The sequence below is a fragment of the Panthera uncia genome (assembly GCF_023721935.1).
Source record: "Panthera uncia isolate 11264 chromosome B3 unlocalized genomic scaffold, Puncia_PCG_1.0 HiC_scaffold_1, whole genome shotgun sequence".
In the NCBI taxonomy this organism is placed as follows: domain Eukaryota; kingdom Metazoa; phylum Chordata; class Mammalia; order Carnivora; family Felidae; genus Panthera; species Panthera uncia.
The window spans coordinates 4,720,350-4,731,316 of NW_026057582.1; the positions used below are offsets into that span (position 1 = coordinate 4,720,350).

The 10,967-nt window shown below is 61.8% G+C and overlaps 1 protein-coding gene across 3 annotated transcripts in view; it reads right to left on the minus strand.

Moving 5' to 3' along the window:
• Positions 1–471: 471 nt before the first annotated feature.
• The window catches only part of EVL (Enah/Vasp-like), a 148,840-nt gene continuing 138,344 nt past the window's right edge, over positions 472–10,967 (minus strand). For all 3 annotated transcript variants that reach the window (XM_049612171.1, XM_049612169.1, XM_049612170.1), the window contains exons 9-14: positions 8,349–8,412; positions 6,688–6,754; positions 6,533–6,595; positions 3,300–3,366; positions 2,934–2,991; positions 472–955 (exon numbers count right to left, since the gene is read on the minus strand). In XM_049612171.1, the coding sequence (XP_049468128.1) occupies positions 918–955; positions 2,934–2,991; positions 3,300–3,366; positions 6,533–6,595; positions 6,688–6,754; positions 8,349–8,412 (357 nt within the window). In that variant the 3' untranslated portion in view covers positions 472–917. The remainder of the gene's footprint in view (positions 956–2,933; positions 2,992–3,299; positions 3,367–6,532; positions 6,596–6,687; positions 6,755–8,348; positions 8,413–10,967) is intronic.

Consider the following 10,967-nt stretch of genomic DNA (forward strand, 5'->3'; position numbering starts at 1 on the left):
CCGTGAGATGGTCCAGGATTCCAAGGCCTGGCCACTGGCCGGGGCCCTGCTCCCGGCACGGGGTCAGACCGTCTCTGGCTCGGAAGGGGAACGTGTGCGGTGTGAGAAGCGCTGGCATATGCCTCGGGTGGGCGTGCGGGCCAGCGCGGTGGTCCTTCCTGGAGGATGCAGCCTGCCTCACTCTCCTACTGCCTCGCGGAGCCCAAGCTGCCACTCCCGGCCCTGTGGTCAGGACGCACGTGGAGTCTGAGGTTGCAGTGTGGACGGCACTCAGGGCCCACCCCTGGGGGAGACCATCGCAGGCCAGCTGGAAGCGCGCGAGCTGCCCCGGCTCCCGCTCCCGCTTTCCCCGTCTGCATTCAGCCTGGCTACCGGCCGAGGCCTCTCCTGGCCCCTCTGCTCCCCCGGGGGACGGCGTCCTCAGCCAGGAGCGGCCGGAGCCGGCGCGGGAGAGCGAGCCGGAGCCAGGGGTGTGGACAGTAAGCGTTTATTAGCACGTGGACACAGACACCGCGGTGCGTGGACAGACTTCAACCACCACGACGCTGGGGACCGCTCGCCGCTGACCGCATCACCTAGGAGAAAACTCGGAAACCATCTAATGAAGCGTGTGACCTGGGGAGTCCTCTATAAACCAAAGAAATGTACACTTAAATAGGCAAATATAAAATACAAAAAAGGCGAGTAGACCGGTGCTGTGTCAGGTAGAATCTAAAAAAATCCAGAAATTGGAACTTGTTTCCTCATTTTGATATTCTATCACGCGTTAACACTCGTAACTGGAGCACCTCCCAGCGTCGGTGAGCGCTCGCGGGCGCTGGAGGCCTGGGGCCGGCGGCTGGGCTCCTCGCTGTGTCCCCGCCGGCGGGTGGCCTGGGGTCTCTGTCGGCGGCGGTGGCAGCGGGGGGCCGAGGGCACTATGAGGTGCTGATCCCACTCAGCTCCTGCCTGATGGCTGAGGGACGGGACAGGACAGGCTCAGGCACAGCAGGGACGAGCCCTGATTCTCGGCAGGCCCTCTCCCCCACACCCGCCCCCGCCCAGAGGTCCTTTCTGGCGTCTGCCCTGCCTCTCCTGAGAGCCTCACCCAGGCTCCCAGAGGTCGCGAGGCACAGGCTAGAGGTCAAGCGGGGCAGCAGACTCTGTGCAGACTTTGGGGTGACAGCAAAGCACCCCTCCAGGTAGAGGATGAGCTGAGGTAGGGGTGGGGGGGGGGGCTTCATCTGCCTATTGCCTCGGGGCTGGCGAAGAGCCTGTGGACACCAGGAGCCCCGGGCAGTTCTGGGCACGGTGGGCACCGGATTCTGCTCGGAGGTCCTGGGGCCCCGCTTCTGGCAGTGGCGGCAGAAAGGGCCAGGCCTTGAGCAGAGCGGGGGGGGGGGGGGGGAACGGCTCCTGCTCCCGCCTCCCCTGCAGGGCTGCCTCCTGTCCCCACCCCTCCTGGTTCTCCCCCAGATTTGGGCCTTTCCCTGGACAGACCCCACTGGGCCTGGAGCCAAAGGCCAGGAGAAAGAGCTGAGCGCTGGGCCCTTCTCAAGTGACAAGGGGATGCCTCTTGGAGCACCCGTGCTGCCCGCCGTTTCCCACGGGCCCCTCGGCCGCAGGTGGAGGCCCACCCATGAGGCAGCTCCCACCTGTGGCTGCACCGACGGCAGAGGGGAGAGCGAGACCTGTAGACGCGCTTCCCGCCGCACCCCACTGCCTGCGTCCCCGCCCGTTCCCTCTGCAGGGAGGCTGGCTGTGCAGCCCTGCTTCTGGCCGCACACCAGCTCCGGCCCTGGGGCCAGCTGGCCGGCCCCTCCCAGGTGGGGCCCCCAGCAATAAAGCAGAGTTAATAGTTGGCCTGCGTTGTCTCCTCTCTGGCTCCGGGGCGGCCTTGCACTTCACTCATTAACTCCTTATCTACCCATCTGCCCAGCCCAGGCCTGGGGGGGGGGGGGGGGGGGGGGGGGGGTGCAGAACAAACAGGAAAGAGTATCCTCAGCTCTCAGCTGAAGCTGAAGCGAGGACAAGGACAGGGTGCGGCTCACACAGCCCCGGGCCGGGGGGCCAGGTCAGCGGGCGCTTCAGGTGGGCTCCCACCCCGGCCGCCCCTCTGTCCAGCCCTCTGCCACCAGGGCCCACCCCTTTCAGGTCACGGAGCCTTCTCTCGCCCCGCCACCTCTGCTCCTGTGGGGGCCAGGCCCAGCCTTGGCGAGGGCGTGTGGGGGTTGGTGTCTAGGCTGTGTCTCGCTGCTCCGTCCCCGGGCAAGCCAGCTCTGCCCAAACCTCTCCTTTTCCTCTGGCTCCAGCCCTGAGCCAGCTGTATCAAAGGCTCTGGCAGGAACGGGAAGGACGGACGTGACGGGACCCTGCCCTCCGGAGCCAGAGGCTCTTTGAGGGGGAGTCGCGTGTCTGCTCCCCCAGCCCAGGGCCAACCAGGCAAGCTGGGAACTGTATCAGGCCCACGGGTCGCTCTGTGGCGTCTTGGTCCCCATTACCCCCTGGGACGGCAGCAGTGGCCCCTGTAACCCAACCCGGTGATCGGCAGGTGGCAGAATCAAAGGAGTGAGTGTGCGGTCTGGGTGTGCAGACGAGGGGCAGACGGTTCGGGCCGCTTCAGCGCCCCTGGTCTGGAACACGTTCTCTGGTCGCTCTCCCCTTCCACACGCTCCCAGCTCAGCCGGGCGGAAGCCCGGGGGAGCGCTGACCCAGTCGGCGACCCCCGTAGAGGTGCATCTCTCAAAGTCACCTAACTCGTCTGGGCCTCGGTTTGCTCGACCGGAGGGTGGGGGTGATGTGGGTGTCAGGAGGGGGAACGGGATCGTCGGCACGGAACTGCGGGCCTCCCCGGTGGGGCCATCACAGCTCCGCTGCCTTGTAGCCCTCGGGCCCGGCCGCCCTGCCGCTTCTCCGGGACCCTGGGTGATGGCCAGGGCGTGGCCTCTACTCACCGTCGATGATCTCCTCCTTCACTTTGTGGAGCTCTCGCACCACCTCCTCGAGGATCTCCTGTTGGGAGCAGAGCCTCCAGGTGAAGGGACCCGCATGTCCGAGGGGCCCTCACCCGTGTTCCCACAAGGCAAGGATGGAGTGTGATTGGGGGATGGGACACCCCCAGTCCTGCTGCAGAAACCAGGGACGGCCCCGGGGATGAGTCTGGAATGTCCGGAAGGGCAGAGGGATGCTCTTCTGACCATGAGCACGGGCACCCCCTTCCCCCACTGCTGGCCACCCCGATGGGCCTGCCTACCCGCGTGCACCTGGCAGGGGCCCAGCCTCTGGCTCCTTCCCAGCCTCTCAGGAAAGGACACACTCACCTGTTTCATCCGATCCAAATCTAAGGCATCCAGGGCCACGTCATTCACGCCCCCCACCGGCTTCATCCTGGAGAGGATGGCAGGGTGCGGTAAGGTGGGGAGCCTGGCGGGCGCCCTCCACGCCGGGACCGCGTGGGGGAAGGCAGGCTGGGCGTGCCAGGGCTCCAAGCTCAGCTGAGGACCACGCTTTTACCCCAAGCCACTCTTAAGCTTTGCTAAAAGGATCCCGATGTCCCGTGTCCACCTCAACAGGGTCGCATGGACGCTGTGACCAACCCAGGGGTCACTGGGGGCCCAATGAAGGGGTCGTTTTCTGGTTTGGGAGGTCGTACACGCAGGTGGCAATGTGGCAGTTACAGGTCACACGCTACCACCTCCGGAAAAAAATACTGGCAAGCTACTCGGTGAGGGGTCTATGTTCCCGGCTGACCCGCAGCTTGGGGAGAACCAGGAACAGCGGTGTTAAATACACGCAGAATCCCAAAAAACACACGGTACACCCTCATCCTAAAGGCATCCACTTCCACACAAACCGGTGTCCTTGCTGTACGTAACCGGTCCTCGGGTGTAACTTTCCCCCCAGGAAATGTGTTTGGATGTGGTTTTGCTCTTTGGAGGCAAAGGTTTCGGTCTCACGGATCGTACTTCTTTGAAAAGCTGCCGAACCGAGGTTAGCTAGTGGCGCGTGAACCGTCCCTGGGAAAATCTGGAGAAAATGCTCGTCAGACCACTCGGCCTTTTAAAGCGGGGCGGTGGTGAGGAAGGTACGCCTTCTGGATCCCACTTATCTCCCGTGAAGAGAAGGGCGGTGGGAACCTGCGGGTCCAGGGAAATGTGAGGCCCGAGCCGGCTCTGGGGACCGACGGGGTGAGCGTGGGCAGACACACATCGACCTGGCAGGGGTCAGTGCCAGGGAGAGCGAGCACGGGAACCGAAGCATGGGGCAGCCACCGTGGAAAACAGCGCGGAGGCCCCTCAAAAACGAACCCAGAGCCACTTCTGGGTGTGTAGCTGAAGGGAAGGAGGTGGCCGTCCCGAAGACAGGCCCCCCAGGGGCACGGCGGCATTATTGACAGGAGCCGCGACGTGGGGACAAGCCAAGGATCTGTTGACAGACGGATGGGTAAAGAAGATGTGTCCACACATGGCAGAATACTACTGAGCCACCAAGAAGGGAGTCCTGCCGTGTATGACAACAGGGGTGACGTAAGGGCAGAGACGGACACTATGTGATCTCGCTGATACGTGGAATCTGAAAAGGGAAACGCGTGGACGCAGAGTCGACCAGTGGCTGCCGGGGGCCGGGTGAGGGAGGTCAAAGGGCACACCCCTCCAGGTGCAGACGAGAGAGTTCAGGGATGTGTTTTGTGGCATGACGACCACGGTGAACGCCACTGTGCTGTCTGCTTCACGGCAGCTAATAAAGTGGATCTTGAGACCGTGAGGTGGTGGCTGTGTTAACTAACCTTGTCACGGTGACCATGTCCCAATATATGTACAGACATCATCACCACGGTGCACACCTTAAACTTCTACAGTATTAGATGCCAGCTGTGTCCCAATAAAGCAGGGAAAGCAAACCACTGAATAAATAAAGTTTAGTGGTCCAGTGCCCAAACCTGGATTAAAAAAAAACAACGAAGAAAGGTGTTCCTGGCCCCTCCTGGCTGAACTCGAGAAAGAGGCCGGGGTGGCTCTGAAGGAGGCTAAGGAAGTTTGGATCCTGACGGGGGAAGAGGGGTAGCGTCCATGCCGTGGTTCAAGTGTCTGTTCTAGCAGCAGTTTTCTGGGTCCCCTGGGCAGCCTGCTTCACCTCTCAGGGCCTCAGTCCCCCCACAGTCACCCTGAGAGGGACCCCTCTCTCAGGGGGCTCCAAACGCGCCGCTCGGAGCCATCAGTGAAACCAGAGAACAGACTGGTCTTGGAGGTGGAGAGCCCCATTCCCGGTGGGAATGCCCTTGGGAGCGTCCTTGCCTGTTGAGGGGCACGGGCTGCCCTGGCGGCCTTGCCTCCTCCCAGGACCCCTCCTTTGGCTCCTGCCCCACTGGGGTCCTCCGTCCCTTCATAGCTGGAGTGAAAGCGCTGGTCCCCCAGGGCGCCCTGCGTTAGAGCTCCAGGACGGGGGACACAGAATGAACCCAGACTTCCAGCCACGTGACCCCTCCTGGCCCCTCTACGCTCCCCGCCCTCAGCCCTCCCCACCTTCCACCACCTGCTAGCCACACTGGCCGGCTTCTGTCCTTGAGTTTGCCGGGTTGCTCACGGGGCCTTGGCACTTACCTCCTGCTCGGAAGGCTGTCCCCACGCTCTCTGCAGGGCAGGCTCCTCCTTATCCAGGTCAAGTCCAATGCCACCTCTGAGGGGCCTGCCCCCGCCCACACGCTACAGCACTTCTGTCCCCACTGTCTTCCGCAGAGCACGTCTCACAACCCACAGCCTTGCAGGCAGAGACCTGCGGGCCCCGGCTCCGAACCTGGCTGACCTCCGAGACCTCGTCCTGATCACTGGCAACGTCACTGCCATTCCAGAGCCCGGCCAGAGCGCTCTCGGATAGCCTTGTCTACTCTGCACGCTCAGGCTCAGATGCTACCTGTATCTGTGCTAAGTGCAGGTCCCCTTCAGTTTGTCGTGGGCAACAGGGACTTTTCTCAATATGGGTCCCAGAGACCTGCAAATTCAGGCCACGTGGCTGTTTGCCTCTGACTTTTGGGGACACCTCCGTTTCAAATACTCCATCCTGCTACTACACCAGCTTTTGGTTTGGGAAACGGTGAGTGTTTCTCGGGGGAAAGCTGTAGGCAGAGGAGGGAGGGAGGGGAGGCAGGGTGCCGGCTGGTCCCGGGATCAGCCGAAATGTGGGATGTGGCCACGGCCAGCGAGCACTTCCTGTGTCCGGCTGTTGTCCGCACAGCTGCTTTATAGGGTGCGGGAGGAGTGGAGGCCCGCAGAGGCCGCCCGGCCTGGCCGGAAGTCACAGTCAGTGAGCCCAGAGCTGGGGTTCAAGGCCAGCCCCACGTTACTGCCCTCCCCAGGGCCCCACCTCTCGCTCTGCGAGGGGTCGGCAAGGAGCAGGTGTGCACAGCCCTGAAGGCCCTCCTGCCTACCTTCCCCAGGTCTGAGGAACAGGCCACCCTTTCCCAGAGCAAACTGTTAGGTGACAGGACACGGGAGTTTGGGGGTGTTAGTCGCGGGCAGCGGGCAGAGGAGGTCCCCGGGATGGGGTTGTTCGGTACCTAGAGTGAGGCTGCGCCTGAAGGGGGCTCTTAGCTTCGGGGCTCTTTGCCACAGACGGGGTTCTACGGCACGGAATGAAACACACGTGTGAATTGGCCCGTCGCCCGCCTCGGCCCCGCCGGACGCACAGCTCGGCCTCCCCAGGGCAGCTCACCTGGACAGTAATGAGGACACGGGTTTCTCCACCGAGTTGCTCCGCTCCCAGGGCTTCCGGCCAGCCTCTGTCGATTCAGACAGGGGACGGAGAGCCTCAGAGCTGGGAGGACTCTCGGTGGCCAGCCCCCATCCCCGCCCCCAGGCAGGAGGCCCCCCACCCGGACACTGAGGGTGCAGAGCTGCCCCAGCAGGAAGGTCTGCTTCGCGCTCCTTGTTCCCAGGCTCTCTTTGGCCCAGGATGGCCCTTGCAGGGTTGTGGATGGCACTGCTGTCACCCAGCATCGCCCCCCTCGGGACGCAGCTCCCACTCCCTGGACCTGGCTGACCCTGACTTGTGGCCTGGTTCTGAGTCCTCTCACCATGGCTGGGTCTCTTCTTGGAGTGGGAGCCTCTTAACCGTGACCTCTACAGTCAAGCCCCGACTATGGCAAAGGGCTGAGTGGAGCAGAGGAAGCCCTTGGCCTGGCTGCCCTCAGGGCAGCCCAGACTGCTCATCCCCGCCCCACCGGGTACCAGCTGGTCCCCTCCCGCTCTGGCCCCGAAAGCTGTTTTTTCTTTCTGTTTTCTTTCTTAAGTGGTGTTAAATTCCTATTTCGTTTTACTTCAAAAGGTTTGTTGGACTGAATTGAATTCCCTGACTTTGCAGAATGAGCAGAGGCAGAAGAAAAATCCCTAGGGGTGGCAGGGAAGCCACCTGAGGGTCTGAGGGAGGGGGTCTCTCCCCAAAACCCTGCTTTGGGGCCCACGCTGGGCCTGCAGGCACAAGGTCTGGGACCACATCCAGGCTCAGGCTGTGGCCCCGAACAAACCACATCACCTCCTAAACTGGGACACAGCATACATAGCCATTCACTGGGGTGTGTGGTGTTCACGCGGTCATTTGCCAAGAATCCACGGTGGCACCTTTTCAGAAGGGGAGGTCACAGGGAGGCAGCCTGGCCGGCAGGGCATCAGGACCGGAGGCAGGTGCAGCGGCAGGGCCATGCCCCCATGAGGCAGCCAGCAGCTGGCGAGAGCCTCCCTCTGCTGGGGTGCGGTGGCCTGTCTCCTCTCTGGCCCTCCCACCACTCTCGAGAGCACAGGCTTCGAGCAGGTGCCGAACAAAGGTCTGTCGAACGACCGCGTGACCAACCCCAGCGGCTTCTTCCCACTCTCCAGCCTCAAGGCACTCTTCTACGTGAACCCCTGCGCCCCGAGTGCCGACAGGGCTTCTGAGCAGGGTTTGGGGCTGTTTCTCCCCTACCCCATCACCAGCAGACTTCTTAGCACCACAGTGAGCGAGGCTCACGGGTGATGACGGTTTCATCTAGCACGGCGGGCTCTTCGCAGAGAAGCACGCGTGTGACAGGCGTGTTCCTCTTCAGAGCTCTGGCCCGAGGCCGGGAACCCCAGCCCCCAGCCCGGCTCCTCCTCCCCAATGCCCAATGTGGGGGTTCTAATGCCTGCGGGACGTCAGCACAGGCGGTGGCTCCAGCACCTGCCCCCGCTCCTGGAGGCTCAGGGCTTCCAGAAGACGTCAGGGAGACCCTACTGTGCCACCTCATCGGCCTTCACTGCTCATCTGTGGAGCGAGGCGGTCGGGACGCATCATCTTCCCGGAGCGACCCCCTCCTGCCCTCAGACCTCGTGCCTGGTGCGGGGCAGGATGCCGTCCCTTACCTGAGGAGTTGGGCGGCTGGCTGGCTGCTCGGGTCCCCGGAGATGGAGAGGTGCTCAGCTCTTCCTGAAATGGAAAAGAGAAGCTGTGCCCTCAGGGTCTGCTTAGAAAGGCCCGTCGGGGCAAGGGCAGGACGCCTCTGACCAGGTCACTAGCAAACCTTGGCTTTCCACATTTTCTAAGGAGCCCGTGTTACTTTTGTAATCAGCAGAACAGTGACTGTTATCAGCAACAAGTGAAAAGCCCTAATCTTGGTGGGGAAGTTGTCCAGCCCCTGGACAGGTAGGGTGGGGGAAGGCTGCAGGGAGACGCGGGCTCCTGCAGAGCCGGGCAGACTTCTCTGTGATCTGCAACAAGCCCTTGCCGTCACTGAGCCCGCCACGGGCCCCTCGGGCTGACTCCTCGTGGGCCATTGTCCGCTGGCAGCCTTGGGCGGCCCGTGGGAGTGGCCGAGCAGGACCACGGAAGGGACTCCCTCTCTAGGCCCGGCTCACTGTTCTACTGGCCGGCATGAGGACCGGATGTCAGGCGGCCTTATGGGGCCGTGCACGTGGGCTACAGCAGGGCCGGGCTCTGGGAGTGAGGGTCAGGGCCGCCCACGGCACGGCCTTCACCCCAGACACCTGGCGGTGGGAGACCCCATTCACTTCTCTTTTACCGAGAGAGGAGGACGCGGTGAGAATCCCTTCTCTCTGCCCAACCAGCCTACAAGTTCATCAGTGTTGCTGTCAAAGTGGGCTCTAGAACCTGGCTCTGTTCTCAGTGCCCCTCTGCTAAAGCACCCACCGGTGGGGGAGGCAGGCTTGACAGGTGAGCCAGGCAGGAGCCGGAGCCGGGCCGCCTCTCGCCGCCTCCCGGCAGGTGTGCCCACCCCCCCCCCCCCCCCCCCCCCCCCGTGCCTCTGCCCACATCTCTACGCGCAGCGCCTGGCCCACGGCGGGGCTCCGCGGAGCCAGGCAAATGCATGTCTGCTCTGCCTGTGGAATGTGCGTGGTGAAACGCAAAGAAAGGAGGTGAATAACTCGACAATAAAAACGCTGATGTTCGCAGGGCGCCTGGGTGGCTCAGTTGCTTTAGCGTCTGACTTCGGCTCAGGTCATGATCTCGCGATTCGCGAGTTCGCGCCCCACGTCAGGCTCACTGCTGTCAGCCTGTCAGCACACAGCCTGCTTCAGATCCTCTGTCCCCCTCTCTCTGCCCCTCCCCTCTCCCAAAAAATAAATATTAAAAAAAAAAAGCTGATGTTTATCACACACATTTTGGAAGGATTTTATACTATTAAGAGAGGGGCATTTGTTAGGTAATAAAAATATTAAGAAACACACACACACACACACACACACACACACACACACACACACACGATTGCTACATGGAGCTTTTGACCAGGCAGAGTCAACCACCCTGACGAGACTGAACTAGTGAATTCTGACCCGAAGCCAAGAACCGCCTTGTGGGATTGCCTGTGCCACGTTCTCTGTCAGCTGCTTCCCTCTCCTCTGGTCCATCTGAGGTGTGGGCCCCTTGGCCGGGACCAGGATGCCAGGCTCAGTGCTCCAAGCGGGAGGCCTCCCCCTCCCCCAACTGCAACCCGCTCCTGGGCAACGTGAACCTGTAAGAGCCACTTGTCCCCAGACTGAGAACAGACCTGGCACCCATCAGCAGGCCCCAGGTATCTGTGGGGTGAATGAATAAACTCCCGGGGCCTCTGACCCAGAGATGGAATGCTGTGCTGGGCTCTGGGTCTCAGCAAGAGTCTCCTCAGGCCTCTCGTTTAAGGGAGGGCTGAGTAACTGAAAAGGTGGGCACCCACACGTGTGCCCGGGCACCAGGACCCGAAGGCGATGGGCAAGAATGGAGGCTGCAGGGGTTAAACCAGAATAACTGAGACACCAGGAGTTTTCGTTCAATGCCATCCTGTTATGCTTTCAAAAATAATTCAAACAGGGGCGCCTGGGTGGCTCAGTCGGTTGTCCGACTTCGCCTCAGGTCATGATCCCACAGTTCGTGGTTTCGAGTCCCGCGTCGGGCTCTGTGCTGACGGCTCGGAGCCTGGAGCCTGCTTCGGATTCTGTGTCTCCCTCTCTCTCTGCCCCTCCCCCCACTCATGCTCTGTCTCTGTCTCAGAAATAAATAAACATTAAAAAAAAATAATAATTCAAGACTTGCAGACTCCGTGCAAGGCAGGCGACACAGGGGCTTGGGCCACAGGTTAAGAGTGAGTCTGAACAAGCAAAAGTGTGTGTGCGGGGTTAAAGATCGAGTAGTGGGGGGCCTTACTTAGCCTGGGGTCTGGGAGGCTATCTTTTGGGGGATCAGTGTTTACACAGAGAAGTGTAGGCGAGCAGGAGCTAGCCGGAAGGGCTGACACACTGCATGTCCCCAGGCATGGGGGTCAGAGGAAGCCGGCTGGGAGGGCTGGAGCCCAGGGCTGTCCCAGGTTCGCCTCAGCTGACGGAAGGGGGGGTCGGGCGGCGTGAGGCAGTTCACTGGCTGGTTGTTTCTTCTGGCTTCCATTACTGAGACGCAACCTGTATGCCCTTATGGTTAAGGTCTAAGCTCAGCCACTGCAGCAGGGGCCTACTTTTGTTAGAAAAGCTTAACGGGGGGGGGGGGGGGGG